Source organism: Poecilia mexicana, unplaced genomic scaffold (assembly GCF_051168715.1).
Source record: "Poecilia mexicana isolate PSO_F unplaced genomic scaffold, ASM5116871v1 scaffold_3, whole genome shotgun sequence".
NCBI classification, from domain to species: Eukaryota; Metazoa; Chordata; class Actinopteri; order Cyprinodontiformes; family Poeciliidae; genus Poecilia; species Poecilia mexicana.
In genome coordinates this window covers 636662-662956 of record NW_028263372.1, presented here as the reverse complement: position 1 = coordinate 662956, position 26295 = coordinate 636662, and the positions used below count along the sequence as shown (strand labels likewise).

At 40.7% G+C, this 26295-nt stretch overlaps 2 protein-coding genes across 2 annotated transcripts; one reads left to right on the top strand and one right to left on the bottom strand.

Annotated features, from left to right (window-relative positions):
- The first annotated feature begins 1340 nt into the window (after nt 1-1340).
- Nucleotides 1341-12566, top strand: LOC106930660 (RAS-like, family 12). The gene is made up of 5 exons (XM_088004009.1): nt 1341-1511; nt 1843-1899; nt 2551-2624; nt 9615-9809; nt 11226-12566. The coding sequence occupies exons 1-5, from the start codon at nt 1430-1432 to the stop codon at nt 11553-11555; spliced, it is 738 nt and encodes a 245-aa protein (XP_087860135.1). The 5' UTR covers nt 1341-1429; the 3' UTR covers nt 11556-12566.
- Nucleotides 12567-15881: 3315 nt separating this feature from the next.
- LOC148160066 (uncharacterized) lies at nt 15882-23614 on the bottom strand. Its single transcript, XM_088004008.1, has 7 exons — nt 23441-23614; nt 23087-23223; nt 21143-21195; nt 20671-21054; nt 20290-20412; nt 19080-19170; nt 15882-19000 (listed from the first exon to the last, which is right to left on the bottom strand). The coding sequence occupies exons 3-7, from the start codon at nt 21180-21182 to the stop codon at nt 18673-18675; spliced, it is 966 nt and encodes a 321-aa protein (XP_087860134.1). The 5' UTR covers nt 21183-21195; nt 23087-23223; nt 23441-23614; the 3' UTR covers nt 15882-18672.
- Between the last annotated feature and the right edge of the window lie 2681 nt (nt 23615-26295).

Here is a 26295-nt window from a genome sequence, read left to right as displayed (position 1 = left end):
ATGATGGAATGGTGACTGGAAATCAACAATGATTCCCTTTTTGTTTGTGGAACAGCTGAAGATCCGACCTTGAGCATCAAGCCAAGTCGATGGCTTGATGACAATGGTTGACTCATCTGGGGGAAGTGCCACACATGCCACCACTTCAACACCCAATCTGTTCACAGGACAACTGTGCTGTCAGGTCTATGGCTCATCTTCTACTGAGACACAGAGAGATGTGGTGGAACATTTTATTATAAGGTTTTACATTATGACTTTGATCATCTGATCTGCTGGTTATGTTATGTTACTCCGATTATAAACTCTCACCAAATCAACCTGTCTGGGTGATAATTGAAGATGCACTGATATAATATTAATATCTGTATTAATCCCGATGTTGAAAAAATTTCTAGATCAGGTATTGGTGACAATGTGCCTGATCCACAAGGGCGAATCTATTGAGTCTAATTCTATGCTTTGTTTTCTAGTGGCGTCTTGCTTTATTTATTTTTACTTAATATTTAGAATTCCTAACTGCACTTTTAAAACCATTTCAAATAAGTTTGTTACAGTTAATTTTTTTGTCAGTTCTAGTTTCTTTATTTATTTTGCATGCTCCTCATAGCATTTATAGACTTTACAAATGAAAATTGTGTTGTTTTTACATGTTTGATCAAGCTTGTCAAGCTATTGGTGTAATTAAAGGTGCTGTAGTGGTGCAAAGTTATCAAATAAACTTGTAATTCAGTACATTTATATTTTAAAACAACTTTTAAGTCAAATCGGCACTGTTACTCTGTATCAGAGCGGTATTGGCCGATATTAAATCAACCAAAATAAAAAGCCCAACTTCTGGGTAATGTGAAGTTAATTCTGCTGGTATAATTCAGAGAAACCGATTTTCAGCTAATGTATGTGTTTATCAGAGTGATTTGAATAAACCTTGTTGACATTTTTAAGAATTTTTCAGAAGGAATTAAAAGCTGTAAGTCAAACATCACAACTGTTTTGAAGAAGAAAGTTGGAAATGTTCCTGTACAGAACCAAAACAAACAGCTGCAAAAGTGAAAACAAGGATGTCTAACATATCTATGTCACATGAATGCCGGAACACAACCATTGAACTGTATGGAATTATTGAGTCTGACAAGGAAGCTTAGACTCAGCCGATGTTTCTATTAAGTTTAGTTTTTATTGCTTTTCTTTGAAGCTTTTTTACCTAAAATGGCCAGATGAGTGAACAAGCTGCACACAGCCCTGCTCGCTCTGGACTGTGACCACAGGTCTAAATCATCATCATCATCATCATCATCCCTCCTCAGTGTCAGCTTGAGGCTGACACTAGAGGAGCGCACATCTTTCCTGTCTCTGCTCGTCTGTAAGGACATGATCCCCAGCAGAGAGAGGACAGTCAGAATCAGCGTGCAGCAGTCTGGACCCGACCATGACCGGGATATTTGGAAAGGTAAAGCCATGTGCTGAGTGCAACCTGGTTCTACTCGGAGCAATGGGCTGTGGAAAATCAGGTCTGTGTTCCTTTTTAACAACTTGTTAGGAAAACATTGTGAATGAGCCACATTCATTTCTTTGTTGTAAAGCTTCTGATTAGGATTTTAGATTCTATTTTTAGTTCTGAGAGAATCTGGATGACTTTATATCAACTATTATTTTTGCAGCATAGAGAAATTGTTTTCAGGGTGGTCCATCAGAACAGTTCCACCATTTCTCCTGGTAAATGGGACAGTTTATGAAGCTCTGACTTTCCCAGGACTCTGACTGACCCCCCGACCCCATGGGTCCCCTGGGGTCCAGATTCACTTACACAACTTGTTTTATGCTCCTTTTCTCATTTTACAGCTCTCATTGTCAAGTTTCTCACAAAGCGCTTCATCAGTGAATATGATCCTTATCTTGGTGAGTATTTCTTCCTCACTGATTAAAAAAGTTAGTTAAAGTTAGTACATTTACTGCAGTGATTGCATTACACATGCTAACATGGGACTACAATGTGAAACCAATAGGTGGGTGAGAGACCACAAAGAACTTTGAAATACAGTAAAAATTTCATTATACAGTTATATTCAATAATAATAATAATACGCTACATTACCAGTAAGTCAATTCATTGAGTGAAACATTATATAGATCAATTCCAAACTACAAACAGATTTTGTTTTTGTCATAAATTGTACATCCACTGTATATTTTATTCAATTGATCTCTCTAAAGATGGTGGAAGAAAAAAACAATCCTCATCTCAGATACTGGAGCATAATAAATTGCTGGGATGTATTTGGTTTGAACATTTGGGTCCAGACTTTTGATCAACACTTTGACAAACATCAGCGGATTACAAACAAAAAGTTTCATTTTCTGACTGGAGGAGATTTAATAAATTGTTTCTACAGGAACAAAATGAGGGTTGGTCTACAACACCATGATGTGCACATCATACAAAATCATGAAATCAAACAGATATTTGACCATTAACAAACTTAGCTTCATTCAGCTATGACACAAGACATTTGGAAATATCTCAGCTCTTCTGCCGTCTGTGTTTTTCAGAGGATATCTATTCATCAGATGAGCTTGTGGACCAGCAGCCTGTTACAGTTCGAGTGATGGACACCTGCGACCAGGTATGAGCCTCAGCAATGGGCTCCATATTTACCAGAATAGCATCAGACCTGCAGTGTCGTTCTGAGCCGTCAGTTGATTCTACTGCAGGTACAGGTTAGCTCTGAAAGTTCATAGAAAAGACATTACAGACGGTCAGTAGCAAGTATGTGGGTAAGGCGCTCTCTCTAGTGGTGAAACACTGGAACAGTCAGCTACTGATTCCAGACCTTCTTGAAACATTCCAGGGGCCTCATGCATAAAAGAGTGCGCAGTTTTGACACTAAAACGTGGAGTACGAACAAATTTAGAAAAGTGTGGCGCACAAAAAAGAATTGGATGCATAAATTCGTGCGCAAGCACATGGCCCGCAGCTTTCCTTTATAAATCCTAATTTGCAGGAAATAGAGCCCAGCTGCTGGTCCACCCTGTCACCACCCACAAATACATATGTAATTTAGTATGAATACCCGGAAGTCAGCCAACACGTGAAGCAATAACCATGGCAACGTCCTTGTTTGAAGAAGTATAAGTATTTGCAATAATAATAATAATAATAATAGTAATAATATATTTTATTTAAAAAGTGCTTAGAGGGCACATAATGCCACCTCACAAAAATAAAATAAATTTTAAAGAAAAGAAAAATCCAAATAAATAAAAAAATTAAAATAAAGAGATCGTACAAATGCCTGTCTGAACAGCAGCACGTTCAGCCGGGATTTAAAAACAGAGTCAGAGAGTCCGTTCAGTGGGGAAAGTGAACGTTTAAGCGCACTGGCTTTGGCTTTCTTATCATAACACCGTTTTTCATTGTTTGCTGCACTACTCATCTTATTCCGGGCTACCTCATAAGCATGAGACAACTTCTGATGGTGTTCTAAAACCCATCCCTGCGGGGTTGTGTATCTAATACACCCAAACTCAAATCAACCGGGAGTCTAAGATGACGACCAAACATGAGGTAAGATGGAGCGAAACCAGTAGCACTGTGAATAACATTGTTATAAGCATGCAACAACTCTGGTAAGTGCTCTGGCCACCTACTCTGCTTTTCAACCTCAAGTGAACGAAGCATGTTTAATAATGTTTGATTCATTCTTTCTACTCTCCCGTTACCTGCTGGGTGATATGGGGTAGTGCGACTTTTAGAAACGCCATACAAGCTACACAGTTCTTTCATAAGTTCCGATTCAAAATTTGGTCCCTGATCCGAATGGAAACGTGCTGGGCAGCCAAACGGTTGAATGACATGAGACCAAATTGCACGAACAGTAGTTTGAGCAGTTTGATCACGTGTAGGGACAGCCCATGAGTAACGGGTGAACATATCAGTCATTACTAAAATACTTTGATAAGTGTCACTTGGTCGGCGCAACGAGAGAAAATCAAGGGCTACTACCTCTAAAGGGTAAGACACCACTATCGGCTTAAGAGGTGCTCGTTGTTCTACACGATTTTTTTGTAGACTACAAACAACACACCCATTCTGAAAACACTGTACCCTCTTTTCCATGCCTGGCCAGAAGAAATGGCGCCTCAGATGAGCGAGGGTCCTCTCCACTCCTGCGTGGGCTGTAGCTTCATGACATTTCCTCCAGACCTCCTGACGCTTAGAATCTGGGCACACAATCTGGAAACGGGGCTCACATACATAGGAGTCAAACACATGTCTGCAGAGAATCCCTTTGTGTATGCGGAGTCGTTTCCAATGTTTCAGCAGCTTTTTGGCTGGTTCACTTAGAGCTGCCTGCTCAGTCTTAGTCGGGGCTTTCCCCTTTTCCACATACACTCGTATTTGATGTACGTCTGGATCTGCCCCCTGTAGGGCCTGCCAGTCCTCCCCCAGTTCGAGTGAAGCTGTGTCTTCTGTATCTGCATCCATTACAGCTGCCACAGCGCAGCCAATATTGGTCGTAACCTTGGGGAATCTGGACAATGCATCTGCATTCACATTTTCTTTTCCAGCTCGATACTTCACCTCAGAATCAAATGAGGCCAACTGTGCAACCCACCTTTGTTCCACAGCCCCAAGTTTAGCAGTCTGTAGGTGGGCGACTGGATTATTGTCAGTAAACACTGTAAACTTAGCGCCAGTTAAATAATCCTTAAATTTTTCAGTGATTGCCCATTTCAGTGCCAAGAGCTCCAATTTAAATGAGCTGTAGTTTGCATCATTTCGCTCTGCAGGGTGTAGACTGCGACTGGCGTAAGCGATTACTCGCTCTTCTCCCTCTTGATTTTGAGCCAGGACTGCACCCAATCCATGATAACTGGCATCAGTGTACAGTCTGAAAGGCTGGGTATAGTCTGCATAAGCTAGTATCGGCGCTTGAGTTAATGCCTCCTTTAGTTTGTCGAATGCAGCTTGACAGTCTGATGTCCAGTCAATTAATTTGGCACCATGCTTCTTGTCAGTAGGGATGCCTGTTAAAAGAGAATTAAGTGGCCGTGCAATTTTGGAGAACCCCTGTATGAAACGTCTGTAATAGCCAGCCAAGCCCAGGAATGCCCTCACTTCTTTAATGCACTTTGGAGCAGCCCACTCTGTAACTGCAGCCACCTTGTCTGGATCAGGCATAACTCCCCTCTGGTTGACCACATGACCCAGAAATCTCACCTCTCTCTGGAACAGGTTGCACTTGTCGGGTCTCAGCTTCAGGCCATGCTTCCACAGACACATGAAGACTTCTTCCAGATGCTGCAGGTGGGTATCAAAATCAGGTGAATAGACAATTATGTCATCCAAATATACAAGCAGGGACTCAGCAATATGACCACTCAGACATTGTTGCATTAGTCTCTGAAACGTTGCAGGTGCATTGCAAAGACCAAATGGCATGCGCTGGAATTCAAAAAGGCTCAAAGGTGTAGTGAAGGCAGTCTTTTCTCTATCCTTAGGATCCACTTCAACTTGCCAATATCCACTGGCCAGGTCCAAAGTGGAAAACCACTCTGCCTTGGAAAGGGAGGTTAGAGTCTCTTCAATCCTAGGGAGAGGGAAAGCATCTTTGTGAGTAACAGAGTTCAGTTTTCTGTAATCGACACAGAACCTCCAGCTCCCATCTTTTTTCTTGACCATAACAATGGGTGCAGCCCAGGGGCTGGAACTTTCAGTTATCACACCTTTGTCCAACATATCCGCTAATAGGGACCTCATTTCTTTATACAAGAGTGGCAGCAGTGGTCTGAATCTCTCCCTTGTAGGGCATGCATCTCCCGTTGGAATGGTGTGCTTGACGGCATCCGTCCGACCAAAGTCCTCGTCGTGCTTGGAAAACACTTTCCCCCATTTTTGCAGTAAGGTGGTCAGCTTACCAGCTTCAGCAGGTGTTAAACCTGGTCGTTCCACTAGTCTTTCTAGGCTGAAGCTGTTGCCCTCCTCTAAGGTGTCCACAGCTTCCACCAGGCCGACCTGCAATACGCCACTGTCATCAACAGCCAGGTCCACATCTCGACCTCCATGGACATCCACGTCGTCGACTTGGTAGAGGCGGCCAATCTTCTGGTAGCGCCCTAGAGTAACTGGAAAATTATTACAATTTTTTAGACGAACAGGGAGCCTACCATTTCTGACGATAGCAAGGGTGCGGACCACTGTGACAGTGTTGAGCTCCTCCAGGGCTTCCACCAGGCCGCAGTAGTTTGTCCCTGCTGGTCCTGCTCGAGCACGTCCCCAAATCACCACCTCACTTCTTGCGGGAATCTTGACCCCTCGTCGCTGAGCTGGCCAGACATATCCCTTAAACTCATCCTCCATGGTGACAGCTGTCCTCTGACAAAGGGAAAAAGCTTCTCGCCACGCCCGCTGGGACCGCGGGCTCTGACAGCAAAAGGACAAAGGCTTCCCCGGGTTATTAAAAACCACATGCCAACATGGTCTGATTACATTCATGCTGATGATGAGGGGACTGGTGGAGCATTCATCAGTCACGACAAAAACACCTTTTTGGTTAATATCAACACCCTCAATCTTAAAGTCCATTAGGGCGTAGCCTATGCAGGGGATCTTCAGGCCATTCGCTGCCTTAAGCTGGATGTAAGTAGGAGCATTATTAACATGACAGTCAGGGAAGTGTTTGAGAAAAAGGCTCTGTTGCATAAGAGTCACTTGTGAGCCAGTATCCAAAAGTCCCTCCAACTTAATTCCTCCCACGAACACATCCACATAGGGGCAGTTCCCCACTAAATTAGTAGTGGCCCTCTGGTCTTGTTGACCTAACCCCACTGCATGGGCCTCTACAGTAGGGTGCACTAGTTTAAAGCTGGCTGGTTTACTGAGGACCCTGTACAAAATCGGGCGATATGACCCAGTTGTTTGCACACCCTACAAATGGGCCTACCGTCTTCATCCCATTGGTAACTGGTGTGGCGGTTCTGGTGTGGTTTCACCTGGGGATGTGGAGAGGTGGTCCTGGGGCGTGTTGAAGTTCGCATGGGGCCCATCGATCTCTTGTCTTTGATTAGTTCACATGCAAGGTCCTTCATCTGAGCCTTCACCTCCTCCATGAGTTCCCTTTTCAGCTCCTGTTTCCACACGTCACTCTGTTGGTGAGATTGAACAGTATTAGGGTCCCTTACCGCAGCACATGTTACTTCAGGCCGTCTGGGACTTTGTTCTTCTTCCAACAGAAGAGCCTCCTGTTGCACAGCTCTAAAGGTTGTGTCAGGGTCCAGGCGCACAACTCGCTTTAACATCTGAAGTATGGCACCATCCTCCAGGCCAAGCAGGAATTGGTCCCTAAGGTGAGTATCAGTGGGTGCTTCTGTTTCATCATGTTTTTGTAATTTTTGGTACAGCTCTCTCAACCGGAGCCCATACGCCTGGACAGACTCGCCTGGTTTCTGCACACAACCAAAAAATTGTGACCGTAAAACAGACACAGGAACCTTCTTTGTATACAAGTCATCGAGGATGGAAAATATTTTCGTCACCCTATCACGTTCATCATCACTGAGCACATTAATTTGGCGTCTGGGTAAACCAGACAAGGCACCAATCAAAATCTTTACTTTGTGCGATTCAGCCAAATCATTTGCATCTAAAAGACCTTGTATCTGCTCCTTCCATTCACTATACTTGGCATCGTCATTTTGCCCTTCAAATTTAGGGATCCATGGGGCACCAGGATAAATGGGCATCATCATTTTTAAAAAGATTTAAAAAATACCGTTTTTCTAAAAAAAATAAAAATAAAATCTATTAAAACACTGCTCACAATCCTGCGCTGTCCTGCCAACAACGCCAGATTCTGTGGCACCCGAGTGGTGTACCAACTAAAATAACTGCAGGAGTTGTGAACAGTTACGAAACAAAACCCGTAAAAGTTACAATAATTTATTTTAAAACAATATCAGAAGCGAAGGGGGTGCGGACAGTCCATGACAATCAATCCATAAGCCAGTCTATAGTTTGTCCTTATCTGAGCAAAGGAAGGGCGCGGTCCTCCACCACATCCAGTCCTCCCGTTCCTGGCGAACCCCGTCAGCGACCCAGCCGCCGCTCCTCGACGGCGACCAGTCTTCCCGTACAATCCGCCAGCAGGGCCGAGCGCAAATCGTGACACCGCCTCCCCGCTCCTGCCACGCAATCGCCGCCGCTCCGTCTTCTCCCTGTTTTTTTTCCTGTCCGTCCTCTCTGCTTGTGTCCTTTTCAATTGTCATGACAATCTCCACGCTAATTAAGCAGATCTATAGCACCGGTGCAGGGCTTCTTTGGGTATCCGGACACGTGACCTCCAAAATAAACAATCGGAAAACATGCAAAACAATAACTCAAAAGTTTAACTCAGCTAAACCTAAGAAAATACATAAATTCAAAATATGACAAGCAATCAAAACAAACAATATAAAAGAAAACATAAATAGAATTCCAAAACGGAAAAACTGAGGCCACATTACCACATTAAAAATAATCAAACCTGTTGATTATTTTTAATCAGCAGGTTTGAGTTAATCTGCTGATCCAACCCCGTTTTCTTTTTTTAGTGAGAATGAAATTATCCCACAGATACAATTCATGCGCTTCGGCTCACAGACCAATGTGTTACATCTTTATGAGACAAAAACTGAGGAAAAGTACTATTTACATTCGAGCGAGGTTTTCACATACTTCTATTTTTATTTTATTTATTTTGTGTGTGTGTGTTAGCTAATTGTCTGAGGATAAATGCGGTTCAGTTTCATCATTTACCTTTAAACAATAAAATATTAAAATCATGAAAAACATCGGTTTGGTGCTTGGTTTAAATAACACCGAATGCAGTCAGACTTAAGTGTATTTAGGTGAGTTTTGACGCTTTGTAGTTTGATATTGTCCACAGAAAATGTTTGCGTGGCTGCCGCACATTTTCATGCCAGCCAAAAAATGTGCGTATATTTACGCAAACCTTGACGCAAAGTTAATTTACATGTCGACTTTTGCCTAAAATATGGGACCGCACCTTTTTTGTGCGCACGCACGTTTTATGTATGAGGCCCCAGATCATCTGAAAGCCACGCGGAGGAGGATTTGTTTTAGGAGTAAATGTAATGCTGATCTGAAATTCTTGTAAACAATACTTTCATTTCAGTGCCACCATATGACTGCAGCCAATTTATTGACGTCATGTTTTCCCATGATGGTCTATAATGTGAAAATTGCATGTGTTAAGTATTTATTAGCACTTCTGGAAGTTTTTATCATACTAAGCTGGTGTAACAGATGATGTTTGTAACCTTGTTAGCATGTCCCTTTAGTGTTTCAACATATTGAATAAAGAGAAATACAACAATATCATCTTCTTGCCAGTAATAACCAAAATTATTAGCAAATTTAACAGTTTTCCAGCTTGCAAAACAAATTGTTATGAATCATTTCATGAATATTGTGCCACTTCAGGCAAGTTCAAAGGAATTAATCCCTGAAGTCATTCCCAGCTGTTTATTTATTCGAGTGGAAAAAAACAGTTTTGGCTTAATGGTGAAAAGATAAATTGTCATGAATGTGTGTGTGTGCATGTATGTGGGTATAGGAGGGTCCAGTGAATTGTGAGCGCTATCTGTCATGGGCCAATGCCTTCCTGGTGGTCTACAGCATCAACAGCATGGAGAGTTTTAAAGGCTGCCAGCTGTACCTGCAGACTCTCTCCATCCATAAGAACATCTTCAGCTCCCAGACTCCCATCATCCTGGTGGGCAACAAGCTGGACATGGGCAGATACAGGCATGTAATCTTTCTGTGGGTCTTTTTTATACCTGGCAGGTTGCTTGATTTGTGTTATATGGGTCTGCAAGAAGAAAGCTCAGTCCTCAGGCTCCATAGAGCTGAAGTTTGTGCTAGCATTTTACTGTTGGGGGTCTATGTTGAACACCTTATGTACATAATATTTCAATAACTGATGTGAAAGTTATTTCTTTGTAACAGTGGCTACATTAAGATAACAGCTCTTTCATTACATGGTGGTCCAGTAAGTAACATGGAAACAGCTTTGAACACTGCCTGAGATAAACCTAGAGGATTTTGGCAACATAAAGGTATACTGCAGAGATAAATGTGTTGATCTGTAATGTATTACAGTTCTTCACAGAAAACCTGTGCAGGAAATCAAAGAAACATAGAAGTAGAGCTCAAGAAAACAAAACAAACTTTGTTTTCTTGAGATTCATTCATTATCTCAAGAAACCCACTGGGAAAAAGTAAATGCAGAAAATGTCTACTCTAGGTTTTCATACAAAATAAACCAAAATCTTGTTGGTAATTTTTTTACTGTGTAATTGTGCAAACAGCACACACAAAAGTGTGGCTGAAATGCTCAGAGAGAGATGATTGTCTCTCTGAGAGTTAGATGACCAAAGCTGATTTCTCAAGAAACATCAGGTGAAGGTTAGAGATGCAGTGATCCACTTTTTTCACTTCTGGTACGGATACAAATGTCTGAGGCTTAGTGTCAGCAGATATCAATCCAATACAGAAAAACAGCTGAATTGATATTAATAAGGGATTAATAGTTGATGTTGTAAAAACAAAGTCTGATCTTCTGTCAGACAATGAAGAATTAAAGGTTATGTGTTTAAAGGTTTAAAAGGTTTAATTAACCTTAAAACGTATAAAGCCGTGCGCACACACGTGGCTGCGCATCTTTCCTTTGTGGATACCAATTTGCGGGAAATTGAGCACAGCTGCTGGTCCGCCCTGTCGCCTCCATAAATAAATATGTAAATTTGTATAAATACCCGGTCAGCCACCACGTGAAGTCAGCTGAAGCTGATGATCAGCTTCATCAGCTTCAGCTGCATGCAGCTGATCGTTCAGCTGCACAAAGACATCTGAACGATCAGCTTGTAAAAGAAGAAGAAACAAAAAAATGAACTCAAAACAAATGTCTAAAGCAGTGGTGGGCAACTCCAGGCCTCGAGGGCCGGTCTCCTGCAACTTTTAGATGTGTATCTACTTCAACACACCTGAGTCAAATAATGAGGTTGTTAGCAGGACTCTGGAGAACTTGACTGCACTTAGGAGGTGATTCAGCTGTTGGATTCAAGTGTGTTGGACCAGGGAGACATCAAAGAGTTGCAGGACACCGGCCCTCGAGGACCAGGATTGCCCACCCCTGGTCTAAAGGCTGATTTGTCCTTTCAGGCAGGTGAGTCAGAGTGATGGTGAGGCTGTGGCGACTCGCTTTGACTGCTCCTTCTTTGAGGTGTCTGCCTGTTGGGACTTCCTGTCTGTGCAGCACATCTTCCACGAGGCAGTCCGGAGGGCCAAGCGAAGTGGAGAGCACAGCAACTTGCTCAATGCTGCCTACGTCAGCGAGGACAAAGCTTTGCTGGGTGTCCACTCCTTCTCCACTCTATGCTACAAGGAGCTGCCGACGCCTGCCACCGCCAAGCTGGTCACGGTGAAGGCATCCAGAGCTCAGAGCAAACGGAGGGCTGCCACACTCACCCTGCTCAAGGGCTTTAAGATCTTCTGACACGTCTGTCATCCAACTGTGACTTTAGATGACTTTGAGACTGACAGCTCGAATCAACACAGCAGAGAACAGAGCAGGAAGAAGAGCTGGTATACTAATAGGGTATATTTTTCCTTTGTAAGGAAATAAGAAATTCTGGTTCATAAAAGCCTTTGAACAGCTCCTGCAGGGTTGTTGTTCTAAATGTTCTGGTTGTATGCTTCAGTTGTTTGTGTCTGATTCTGATTTACCCTAGGCTTTTTGTCTCACCCTTCAATCCCAACAAGTGGCAGACCAGAAATCCCTCAAAGGAATCAGTCATCACATCCTGTAGACAGCTGTGTAAGATGTAAAGTCATCCTCGCTTTTGTCAGACTGCACCATGACAACTGTAGCTACAATGTACCTCACCACCGCCAGTGTGTAGATATGTGTGTGAATGGGTTTATGACTCGATGTAATGTAAAGCGATCTGGGATCTTTTCGACTAGATAAAGCTATATACAAGTAGAGGCCATTTACCATGGTACAAAGAAAACACCATCATTTAATGCTAAGGTTTATCACAGCAAAATAAAATGACCTGGGGCCTCATGCATAAAGAGTGTGCAGTTTTCACACTAAAACTTGGTATGAAAAATTTTAAAAGTGCGGCGCTCAAAAAAATCAGATGTATAAAGCCGTGCACATGCACGTGGCTGCGCATCTTTCCTTTGCACGCTTTATGCATGAGGCCCCAGATCATCTGAAAGCCACGCAGAGGAGGATTTGTTTTAGGAGTAAATGTAACGCTGATCTGAAATTCTTGTAAACAATACTTTCATTTCAGTGCCACCATATGACTGCAGCCAATTTAATGACGTCATGTTTTCCCATGATGGTCTATAATTTGAAAATTGCATGTATTAAGTATTTATTAGCACTTCTGGAAGTTTTTATCATACTAAGCTGGTGTAACAGATGATGTTTGTGACCTTGTTAGCACGTTCCTTTATTGTTTCAACATATTGAATAAAGAGAAATACAACAATATCATCTTCTTGCCAGTAATGACCAAAATTATTAGCAAATTTAACAATTTTCCAGCTTGCAAAACAAATTGTTATGAATCATTTCATGAATATTGTGCCACTTCAGCCAAGTTCAAAGGAATTAGTCCCTGAAGTCATTCTCAGCTGTTTATTTATTTGAGCGGAAAAAAACTGTTTTGGCTTAATGGTAAAAAACCTGGGCCCCAGGTTTTCAGCAGGTCCCAAAATGACTTATATTGTGCAGAAACACACATTAGATTTCACACTGTCATCAGTTTGGGAGCAAAGATGAAGCTGTTCACTTAAGAACCAAGTGAACAGTTTTAGCTTCTTCTGAGGTTTAAGAGGAAAACAGCCAACAGATCACATTACTGAACCATTAACAGGTTTAACTACAGCTATAACAGCAGGAATTTGGCTGTTTGGGTTAGGCATGTGGCAAATCAGTGCCAAGTGGGAAGGCATCAGTACTGACCTTAGAGGTTTATTTCTGCTGCCTAAGAATCTTCTAAAATGTGTGACCAGAGCACATAAAGTACACTCCTATAGTACATAAAGTAGACTCCTATAGAAGTGTACTTTTTAGCAATACTTTCACTCGTAACGTTTCAAAAGCCATTTTTTATTAATTGTAATAATATTATATATTGCAACTACATACTTACAAAAAAATTTTTTTTCACACCATGTGGCATATTTTTTTGCTCTCTGTAATACAAATGTTGATTTTTAAACCTCTAGAGTATTCTCTGGAATGTTACTTTCATTTTGATACCAGAACTAGTCGAAAACACTTTGTAGTTCCTGAGATATATTGAAATCATTTTGGGGGTGTCATTTTTGAGAACTCTCCAAAAAAATTCCAAAAAAAGAGACATTAGGTACAAGGGGTTGAGGGCTAAAGACGTTTTGCTTGTCATGTCCCCTTTGAAGGGACTAAACAGGGCTGGTGTAAGTGTAGCCATAGTTTTATCAACAATAGAAGAAACAAAAAACTATAACCATCTTTTGTTGCTTGCATATGGTTGTTGAGTTTGTTGACTGATCTTTCCACTGTCATTATTACAAAGTTCTTTTGCCATAACAAAAAAATACCTAACAGTGATAGAGGCCTAACCCAGTCCATTACAATCTGCAACACAGATAACACTTGACAATTTAGATAACTTTAGACAGACACTTTGCATAACACGTCAATAAATGGTTATATTCATATGGACCAGGACCAGGTCTGAATTCAGCTTCAGACCTGGTCCCTTCCTATCATTTAGTGGCCTCATTGCAAAACTAGAGGTTTTATTCTCTGGCAGAGCAAGACTTTGATTTAGGGATTTACTTTTACTCCACTATATTTTACAGTAAGTATCTGTACTTTCTACTTCACTACATTTCTACAAAAGTGTCGCGTTACTCGTTACATCCAAGTCGCGTTGCGCTTTTTGTCAATTGAAATGTGAAGTTCAGGGTCTTAAGGTGGCGCCGTAAAATCCAAGCAATGACGTGACTTAGTGTCTGTTGTCACCCATCGCCTCCCCCTTTACTCGCACGCGGAGCTCCATGAAATGTGCAGTGGTTTCCTCTGAGTGGGAGTTGATGTCTGTCTAATCGTCAGTAATGTAATAGCGCTGCATAAATCATTAGATATGGCGACATGTAAAATAAGCAGCGCTTCGCTTTCACAGACGGTGGGGACTTCGTCCAACTTTTAGCGTTACTTCGAAGGAAAGCTTAAAGAAAGGTAAGATCTGTGGACGTGATGCTAGCAAAGCTAGCTGTACTGAATGAGACACACATGTTGTCACTCATGTGCTGAATTATTGTGTGGAGGTGTTGACTGAGGTGTCGCATATATGGGACAACGCTGTGACCAAAGTCTGCATTCAGGAACGATCCGATTCTTCTGGACGGATCTTTACTGATTAAATTTATTTCAGCTCTAAGTATTTAATATCTAGGTCTTATATGGGAATGTGGATCTTTCAGATCAATTTGAGAAGCAATTTTGATAGGTAAAACTTGATTTTTTTGTGCCGCGTAGCGCGGGGTGCTGGTCTTGACTTGGTCTTGGGTAGGTGGTCTTGACTACAACTCTGCTACGTGGCTCCTCGGTTGCATGTCCCCCCCCCACCCACCTTCTTTCCATCCCCTTTCTGTTGGATTTCTTTAAAAATAAATGCCAGTAGTGGCAAAAAAAAAAAGAAAAAAAAAAGTGAAGTTTATGCTATGTTAGGACAGGAGACAAGATGTTTCCATCCCTGAAATTATGATGCATAGAATCACATGTCTAAGTCTAAACTGTGCTACAGAGAGTAAACATAATAAAAACATCCTTTATCTGTGGCATTGTTCATTAAAATGGCACATTTCTAATGTATTAAAATTAAATACGATCGGTTCATTTAATGATATTGTATTAGGGATTAGGTAATGCATTCAGCAAGTACTTTTACTTTTAATACTTAAGTATTTTTAAAAGCCAATACTTTTTTACTTTTACTTAAGTACATTTTTGTCAGTGTATTTGTACTTTTACTTAAGTACATTTTTTGAGTACTTTCTCCACCACTGGGGATTTCTCTCTTGTGTACAGTTTTAGTCTCCAAGAAAAGGATGACAGGTTCAAGCTTCAGATGCCATGTTTCACACAAAATTATGTCATGATTAAACCCAATTCTTCTCACTAGACCAGAATTTGGGCAACTGTGGCTCTATGGATAGAGTAGTCTTCTTATGATTGGACGGTTGTAGGTTTCAGCTTCCTCCTGTCACATGTCAATGGGAAAGGCACATAACCTCAAGTTGCCTACCAATCTGCATTATGATGTGTGTGTGAATGAGTAAATGTGACTCTAGTGTAAAGTGCTTTGAGTGATTAAAATTATTGGAAAATCAATACAGTCCATTTACCTCTTTTAACCTTGTTCCAGTTTGGAAAAAGTTTAAACAAAACAAGATGGAAAATTGATTTAACAACACATTACAGCGAAGACAGACATATTATAGATGGAGACTTTAACCACTTACTGCTGATGTTGTGGTTTTGGTGTCAAGAAGATTGTAAACTGATTTTGAATATAGCACACACAAGTTACCATATGCATTCAAAGTTGTGAAATTAGACATACTTTAGCTGATTCAGTCCACTATATGGCAGCAAAGTGCTTTCAATATGACCCTTGGTGTGTGTGAAATGTGCATCAACTGGCAATAAAGCAGTGACTTGCAGTCAGGGAAAACAGGTCCTCACCTGTCATCATGGCAAGTTAAATACTAATGCAACTGAAGCCCAAGTCATGTTGGCAAATTGATTATTCGATTGTTTTATGAATAATTTAAACAATTTTATTATCAAAATTGCTGAATTGAAACATTGTTTGTTCAAACACATGGAGGAAGAGAGGGAAGGGTGAGGCACTGTGTCACAGAGTGAATGAAGCAGGCAGCTGATGCATGAACATTACTGTCTATATATTATCAATATACATGTTTAATTCTACATGCTGCTGTTTCATAGTCTAACATATTAAACACATATTTAATCCTTCTGATCAGCCACAAATGAGCAGTGAAAATGAATAAGATGTGGCAGAAAGTACAATGTCGCACTGATGGTGGTGAGGTGCTGAACCAAATAGACGCAAAGGGCAGCAGGTGTTCTATAAATTAAAAAGGCTGAAAACAATAAGAAAATCACAAGAACACTCGGTGAGAATAGAACTGTTCCTGAACGATTCTACTCTGTGCTGATCAGCTCCATTAAAGCTGCCAGATTTTTAAAAATGAAGGCAAATGGGCAATTTTTACAAAAGTGACACAAATATTTGTGGGCATGGATTTTATATTAAAAACGTAGTGAGATCATTTTAAATTTCAGTTAAAAAGGAATCAGCCAAAAAAAAAAATCTAATTTCAGTTTATATAAAATAGTATTCTGTTGTTCTTGCTATAGTGCTAATTGATTAAAGCACAATTGAAAGCTTTTAATACAACTAAATGTTTAAGTTAAGGCCAAAATATCAGCTAAATTTAAATTTAAGCTTCTATTTTGGGTTTTAAATACTTGTACGCCTGCTCCAGAGGAGTCATGAACCTCACCGGATGACTGATGCATACACCACCTTGGCTGGATTAAGACCTGCAGTGGTTTCAGGTGAGCTTGTTGCAGCAGTCATCATTGGGTCAAGATTTCACAAGACAGAAACAGAAGAGGTTGAAGGGATTTAAAGGTTTGTTAACAGTTCACATCAAAGAGTACTGAGCATTTAGTCAGTCACATGATTGTTGAAAAAACATCTTTAGAGCTTTGTAGTTCATTAAATCTAAGTGAAAGGAAATGTTAAAGTAGTCCACGATTAGTTGAACATGTCCTGCATTTTCCTATTAACTCAAAAATTGCAGTTTGTGATATGTAAAAAGCCATAATTACTTCAAAAATGTTAGATCTTTCATTATATTTTTCACCCATGGAGGTTGCCATTTTTTCACCTTGCTGGGTTGATGATGCGGTTGGGAATCTAAGAGTAAACACAGGAAGGCTAACTTAACCCGAGTTGTTGTTTATCATATTGCATTTGACTGGTGTAATTTCAGACAGTGCAACACTGTGTCGCAGTTGGCTGTAATTAAAAAAAAAGTAGTGAGGTGAGTCTGCTTTGCTTCCCACATGAAAAAAAGCACAGTGGAAAAGAGCCAAATACAACTTCTGAAGGACACATTTGTGCCCCCAACATTTCTCTCCAGAAGACTGAATCATTTGTATGAGCAAAACTGATGAAGGATCTAGCAGGTTACCTTCACAAGCTAAAACCAAATGTAGTGCCAACAGTTTTTATCCACAAAGCACCTAAATCCCGCTGCCAGCTAGCGAGCAAAAAGACCCTGGGAGAAACATCAGACAAGCAGCGCTGGAAGCTATTTGAAATGATAAGGAAGCTATTACTACTGCTGTTGGTACTAAATGTGAAATCACAGACCTGACACCGAACCGAAGACCAGACCTGATACAGAGCACATCAACTACTTACTAGATCACACAGTCTGAGCAGCAGTAGGTGTCATTTATTTTTTCATTTATAAAAAATAAATGACACCTACTGTCATTTAGGTGACACCTAGGTGACTTCTTCTTTATGCTGAAGAAGCATAAAGACCAACTTCTTCAGCCAACCCTGTCCTCTTCCTCTGTTTGTTTCTCCTCCTCTTCGTTATTTCTTGTGATTTTCTACATTCCCTTCAATTTCAACGCACTCCAATTCAAATTAAAAAGTCTTAATGTTACTCATTGCAGTTTTAGCCGGATGGAGTTAGCACAACTGGACCAAGCAAACGTCATTTACCCAGAATGCATTGCAGTGTAACGAATATGGCAACATCCATGTGACAATATTTTATTTAAATTTATAAAAACTGTATTTTTATTACTGTATTGTTTTTATATCTAAATGAATATTTCTCAAATAAAGTCTATTGTTCCAACTAATGGCGGATAACTTACCGTATTTTCCACACTATAAGGCATACCGGATTATAAGGCGCATCTTCAATGAATGGCCTATTTTAAAACTTTTTTCATATATGAGGCGCACCGCATTATAAGGCGCATAGAATAGAAGCTACAGTAGAGGCTGGAGTTACGTTATGCATCCACTAGATGGAGCTACACTAAACGGAATGTCAACAAAACAGTCCGACTCTGGTTGCGAGGAGAGCCTTCCGCGACTGGGCAGAGGCATGGCCGGACGATGGTCACCCTTCTCCGTTCGCGCACAGCATGTTCGTGGAGAACGTGGTGCTAAATGACCTGCAGACAACCTGATTCTAGATGGTCGGTAGGTAGATAGGTCAGTCAAACTTTATTAATAGATTACAAACCAGCATTCTGACAACTATCCCAGCATGCACCGTGCGCTTCTTCTTCTACGGGTGAAAATGAAGTCGGCGGCTGCTTACCGTAGTTGCTAGACCTGTTGTGGCTCAATATTGGTCCATATATAAGGCGCATCGGATTATAAGGAGCACTGTCGGCTTTTGAGGAAATTGAAGGTTTTTAAGTACGCCTTATAGTGCGGAAAATACGGTAACTTAAAAGCTGAGGGACAGACCAGTATTCACTCTGTCATCCTCCCCTCATCATGAGCCTCTCGTTCCTGCCACACTTCCTCCCTTTTCTCCTGCTGATCCTTCTCCAGCTCCTCCTGTCTCTCCTCTACAACATGATCTGGATACAAGCAGGAAGTGTTGCCGTCTTTCCATGTGACCACAATGTCCCCAGCTTTTAGTTCCTTTGTGTCTCCTTCAGACATGGATGATGTGTGACCCTGGGGCAGCGGAGATGTTCCATTATCCCGAAGAGCAGAAACGACTTGAAGCTCTTCGCCTTCATGCTTCTTAACAAGGGATGCCTGGGCTTTGTATTTAGCTATCTTCTTTCTGCTCCTGTTGAAGATGAAGCAGAACACCCTTAAAATGGAACATGACATGTTTTCCTTTGTTGATTTGATGTGTAATTTCCTACTTATTGGCCATGGCTCCCATTCCCAGCAGCAAAAACCCAATGAGCAAACAGACAAAAGCCAGAACCAGAAGCACAAATGTCCAAATAGCTGCTGCAAGACAGAAAAGAACATAATCACAAAGTTATGCCATATGTGCACTGGGTCAAGACCTAGCTAAGCTAGAACCTTCTGAAATAATGTTGGTCCACAGAAATTACACACGCCACTGCTCTCAGTTGCCAAATCTTTTCCCCTCCCCCTCATTGGAGTACATGATCTGCTGCTGACTGTGTTTCTATGCTGGCAAATAGATGGGAAAATATGCTCTGTGACTCAAAGTGAGAGGCCACTGTAGGTGTTGTCAAATTTAGTTTTTAAAATATTAATTTATTACAATCAAATTCTCTTCTTTATAAGAAGAAATTTTGATTATGTTAAAGGTCAGTCCTTTAACATAAGGACTGACCTTATGTTAAAGCTGCAGTTGTAACTTTTAATTAAAAAATATAACTTTTACAGAACTGCACAGTGGCGCGGTTGGTAGCTGTTGCCTTGAAAGAAGGTCCTGGTTTAAAATGCAGTTTGTATTTTCTCCCAGTGTTCCTCTCGCTTGTTGTCTGCTGGAGATGGGCACCAGCATCCCTTGTGGACCCGCTAGTGATAAGCATGTAAGTTTGGGTGTTTTTTTTACACTTTAGCTAAAACTGTCACCATGTTGTGACAGTTCAATATGAAAAATACAATCTGTGAAAAATTCAAGCTGCTCTGCCTCCTCCATATGGTCCACCACAGTGGAGCCATCATGAACGCTCAGGCTAGTTAGAATGGCCACTGATGACAGCAGATAAACAGTTTTCCTGTAACAGTTGTTTCTCTGCCATTAGCACATTGCATGTACACGAGCATGACTGACAGCACTGAGACCCACCTCCTGGCTCTGATTGGTTGTTTCTGACTGAGCGGTGTCTTTCTACATGACTGTAGGATCACTACGAGGAGATGGAGGAGGTTGAGTCATATTTGTCTCATAATATGCTGTCACAATATTGTGGCAGTTTAAACAAATATGTAAAAGCACTTTTTTCTATAAAAGTTACATACTTTAGCTTTAGTAGAATGCTTTTACGTGTGAAAGACTCAGATTCAGCTTCTGATTTCACCAAACATTTTAACTTGAACCACATTTGGCTGAAGGACTTTATAACTTTTATGATAAGCGGCGGTGCTTACGGTTCTCGGTACGGTAGAACCAGCGGAAATACTCTCTCTTCTCCTCCATCTTGTCTTTCATCCCGTCTGCTGCCTCCTCCGGATCGTCTAACAGGTCCTGGTCCTCTGATGCTCTACGGAGCCCTGAGAGGAACACACAGGAACATGGCAAATCCTTTGGTTTTCAGAAACAGATCAATTACTGTGCTGTTACATCAAAGTCTGCAAATAATTTAATACACAATTATTATTGACATGACTTTTACATGTGAGAAAGTATTACTGGATTACTTTGCTGTTTAGTTGTTGAAAGTGCTACAAAGAAATGATGCTGCTGCCTTTATATTCCAAATATTTCTGAGATCAACCTCATTGGATCTGCTTTGGTTCATTCAGACTTACGAAGGCTCTTCTTACAGACGTCCACCTCATCAAGAGATTTCCACTCAAAGTGCTTGAGGCGGTTTGTGAGAATCACATGCTGGCCGTCGGTGGACAGCAGTAAGGACGTGTTTCTGCTGCTGAGTCTGTTACTGCTACAGTCCCACATCAGCTCTGGAGCTTCCTGGTCTGACTTTGGACAGGCCTGGGTTTGGACCGGATGGTCCTGCTGAGCCGACAGACACCTGGAGGATCCGACACACATCAGCATGCCCTGGTTGATCCAGAGCCACTGCTGAGCCTGAGAGTCCAGGTCACACTGTTTCAGGAGAACGTGACCTGTGCCAGCCGACTCCTCCAGACACAGGCCATACTGCGTGTTATGGATCATAAACATCCGCCCCCCTGCAGAGGTCAAAAGGTTGACTTTATTAAAAGCATAGATGCTAACTCAGTGTCAGTGTCTACTTAGTTTTACAAAGTGATCATTTACCTGGGACAAGGAGAAGCAGGAATACCCAAGAGTCAAGCATTTCTGATAAAGAACTGTAAGAACACACAGAAATGAAGGAACTTTTTCTACCATCTTTTACAGTTTTGGATTTATGTAGTCACATTTAAAGAATAGCCAAAGCAGCTGCAGTTCTAACAGAGATGGTAATCTGTATCTCCATCTCATCTAAGAATTTATGGTGGTATGATCTTTATCATAGTTGGTGGTCATATGACTTTTCACTGAATGAGGATCAATAAAGATACTGATCTACTCTCTCTGCATATTCAGCCTGCCTGGCAATGCTAAGGTCACTGTTTTCTTCCCTGTTTTATTGTGAAATAAAATATCTAAAAGAGAGTCAAATATTTACTAGATATGACATAGACCTTTGATTGTATAAACTGTAAAATCTTACGGATTCAACTTCTCATCAGGTGCCAAAAATTAATAGAAACTTATTTATCTAATTGATCATAATCTGTTAAAATCAGTAGCTGCACACATCCCCTTTATTTGTCCACAGGTGTCCCACTAGAATGTATTTTGGGACCATTACTCCTTTCCCTTTGCATAAATTATCTTTCACCTCAGTGTCCTAATAACTACTGCATATCCTAATAACAAAACATGTGCAGATGATAGAGTATTTTCCATACGTTTACAATAAGACACAAGTTGTGGAAAGACTAACATCACATAGAATTATTAGATTAAGGTTGTTAACGCTTCATGTAACAAAAACAGAAAATTTGTTTTTAAACCAGATCCAGCATAACTGGAATCAGTCAGAATATCTGCATGATTGGACTGAAATGACTATTTTCTCTAAGTCGATATTTTCTGAATTGGTGCAATATAAATAAACTGAACTGAATCCAATGTTGAGTGGGATGTTTCAGAATCATTGGGTTTAGATTGAATCTTAATGAATTTTTAAATCCCAGGTAAAAAGTCCACAGTCTAGTCAGACTGTGGACATTATATTATTTTCACAAAATAATTTGTGAAAATAATCACAAATTATTTTCACCTGGTCACATTTATCAATGCAGGCAGCCAAATTATGCAAGAATGGACAGTTCACATTTCAGTTACTTGGCAATAAAGTGTCTAGAAGTACCTGACAGTATCACCACTGCAACATTACGAAACTGTAACCTACTGAGCTATGAGACTGCCAGAATATACAATTACAAATTTGTTCATGGTGTGCCATCTCCTGCCCTTATTTTGTTAATATTAGCACTAACTCGTATTGAAAAAACAAAACTGTATTGTTTGTCATTGTTTGTAATCTATCACAGCAGGGAAAATTAGTGCTAACCTGACTGTTGTTTATGATGGATTTTCAAAAGAAATGCCATATCTTCTCATGGCTGCCAATTTTTATTGGACTTACAATTTTACCAAGTGGTTCAATTTAATTCAGTTTATTTAAATAATGCCGATTCACAGTAAATGACGTCTCAAGGCACTTCACAAAAAACAGAAACAGTGGAGAGGAAAAACTCCTCTTTAACAAGAAGAAACCTCCAGCAGAACCAGAACTGGGCTCAGTACAAGCGGCTATCTGCCATGACTGACTGGAGGTTTGAGAAGAAAGAGCAGAGACACAAGAAGAAACAGATGAACTGATGTAGGATGGTTTTCAATGTTCAATCCTTCCAACCATTTCCTCCTGCATTATGAAAAGCAAAACCCACTACACTGTTAGTGTAAATACCCTGTTAGTATAAACCAGAAATTATATTCACAGTTAATAAGCAGCAGTTTAAAACTGGAGCTGGATCAACTCTGCCTCTCTGGATGAATCCTACACTGAACAGATGGACAAAAACATCCCCTAATACACAGAAAGTAGCAAATATTTCCTTCCCCGGAGCTCTGATCTGCTTGAAATTTACATGTTTTTTTTTTTGTTTGTTTTTTTTTAGTACTCACTGTGGATTGACTTCTGCTGCGTCTGTGGCTGAGATGAGGAGGAGGGAACATGTAACTCAGCAGGTACTCAACAGAATTAACAACTTTGGAAGATTTTCCAAAGGTCACGGGGAGGAGTCTGCACTCTGCTTGTTTTCCTGATGAGGGAGTGAAGATTCAGAAACGCAGAAGGAAGCTACATTTATTTAGCTCCAAAAAGTCTTCTCTGTTAACTAAGCTACTCAAAGATGTTTACTGTCTCAACTTTTACATTTTTGTCTAACAAGCTCATAGATCACTACATGTTTGCTTTACCAATTCAGTTCTCCTTGTCATATTGAGAATATCTACACGTGATATGAAACATAAACTCACCCTAACAAATGTGTTCCTGCAGAGCCTGTAAAACAAAGTTCAGTGAGATCCTTCAGGTCTTTGACCTTGTTATATGGCTACTGCTTGCACAGCCTCATAGTAGCCTTGGTTCCTGTGTGTGTGAAGGTAAATGACTCATCGGTCAAATCCCTTCCTGCAGAGCACAAAACATACAATTAACTGCTAAGGGATTTGATTTTTATGCCATTGAGGTTGGGCTGCGGCTTTAGTCTGTGCTGTTAAAAATTAATCTGAAACCTTCATTTTAAATTAAACTAATAGTTGTATGAATGAAAAGATGTGAATATTATACTGTTATGTATTTTAACAGAAAGCAACAAAACATGTCTTACTGCTTATGCAGCATTTCTTTACCAACAGAAATGTTACAGAGTTAAAGTGGACCGTACGATTAGGGCTGTGATGTCACTGTTGCTCTGTTGAGCTGATTTTGTTTCTCAGGGTAATTATTGGTGTTCCACCCAAAAATGTTAATTTCTCACCTTTTCGAACCACCAAACAACATTTATAAATGAATGAATAACATGGTTATAATATGTTTTCTCTAAATAAACCAAAACAGCTGTTAACGTTACGAAAGGACCCAATATATGCAGAATCCAATGCAGAATGAAAGGAAAGGATTTATTCACAAATAACCAAGACTGTAGAAAGTGATGGTAGGTTCAGCTCTCTGGGTTCAGTGGGGAGAACTATCAAAGGGTGTGGATATGGAGGTGAAAGTTGGAAGGAAGTGAACTGAGGAGGCTTACTGCTTAGAGTGGAGATTCAGTATGGAGGAGGGAGTGTGATGGCTGCAGTTACAGCCACACAAATGTGGTAACATTCATTTTCACCACACGCAACAGGTTCACATTCACTTTTACTACAAACAGGTTCACCCCACTTATATTTGGGTTTCTTTATGTCTAGGATTTAATTTACAGAGTAATTGGTTTTGTTTAGAAGGCAACACATCACATTGTATTCTAGAACAAGTGCGCACATTTTAGTTTACATTGTTGTGTTTTGCTTGATGTAACCTTTGTTTGGTTTTTGAGTTTCCTCAGTGCTGGCTGCTCCAATCCTTCAGGAGAGCAGAGAGGTGGAGAAGGGGTGGAGCAAGCCAGCTGAGACTGCAAATTGGTTCATACCACTACTCATCATCCAGAGGGGGAGGGGGGATGGGATTTTTCTATGTTAGTTCAGTTAGGTTTTTGTGTATTTTCCCCTTGGTGTTTTGTATGTGGCCTGATCAGCCAGTATTTAAGTTTCCCCTTTTTTTGTTTGTTAGGTCTGTTTATTTGAGTTGGTCTGAGTTGATGTCTGTTACTTTGACCTCTTTTATGGGCCCATTTTTTGTCATTTTTTCTATTATTTACCCAAGTTTTGTTTTGGGTTAAATAAAAAACAACTATTTTTGACTTTAAACCGGTGCCTGGCTGTTCCTTAACTGCTCGGTCCATCACAGGGAGGATGATCCTGGTCAGATCAGAGTAGCTGCTGTGAGGTGTTGAAGTGTGAGGCCTGAACCAGAGGGGAGCTGCAGGGTGGCCAGGAAGTGGAAGTGGGGATTCAATCTGTTTCTTCTTGTGTTTCTGCTCTGTCTTCTCAAACCTCCAGTCAGTCATGGCAGATGGCCACTTGTACTGAACCAGGTTCTTGTTCTGCTTTAAGTTTCTTCCTGTTAGAGGTGAGTGTTTCCTCTCCACTGTCACTACATGCATGCTCTATATGAGGCATGGCTGTGCTGATTGTTGCTGTGTGTTGGTCCAGAAGGAGTAGATGCTGCAGGTTACTGACTCAATACAATTTTCTGGGTTTCCTTAAATAGAAACTTTTTAACTCATGTGAATAATAAACTGAACTTAATGTACTGTTAACTAGGATCAACTGGAATGTGTGGGTGATTGGATTACATCAGACACAGAGTTAGAATTATCTCAGCCTCCAGGGTGAGCAGCATCAGCTGTGTAGCATCATTACTTGAACCATCTGCCTTAACATACAGAACATAAACTACACCAAAAACATTTGCTAGACCCTTTTTGATTTTGATGGATGTAATTCTCCTTAAAAAATACTAACAATAATAAAAATCGCTGTTCTGTTGCTTCTTCTTCTTTTTTTTTTTCGCAAGGTGCTGTAACCTTCAATGGCCACAAGAAGGCGCTGCAGATATAACACGTGCACCCACAAAGACATGCCCACTGTCCTGCACAGCAGACAGTGGATGAAACAATCTATGGTGTTAACAGAAAAGACCCTGACAAATAAAGAGCTGAAAAACCAAAATAAAACCAGAAGTCACTCATTTCCATGACAACAATGTTTGAGATTTACTGTGGCTTTTGACAATAGCAAATACGCCTTATGTGCATCAATGTGTTGCAAAAACAGAAAAACAGGTTGTGTGTTAGGTGGTGACCTAACAGACCAAAGCAGCAGACAGACCTTCATCTGTTAGCCACTGAGCTGTTAGCTTTATTCTATTGAGTCATTCATTCACTTGTTTGTTTGGGATGTGAAGCTTCATATGTACTAATCGGGCTGAGGAGGGTGAAGGACACTATGAAGCTGCTGAAATGACTCCACACTACACTGAGTGTTTAATGCATAATTCATGGAAAGCTTTCACATTAAACACACTGAGGCTGGCTGTTTAACACAAAACAACCAACCAGCCAGGGTTCTTGTTGCTCCTTCGAAACCTTGGCAGAGAACTTCATTTCTAGAGGAAATGAAGTATATTTGGTCAAAACTAAATGTTTTATATTCTTACATTTTGTTTATGTTTACAACCCAATGACAGCGAGACCACAGTAGAAAGGCCTTGAAGGGTTTAAACCCTTTCA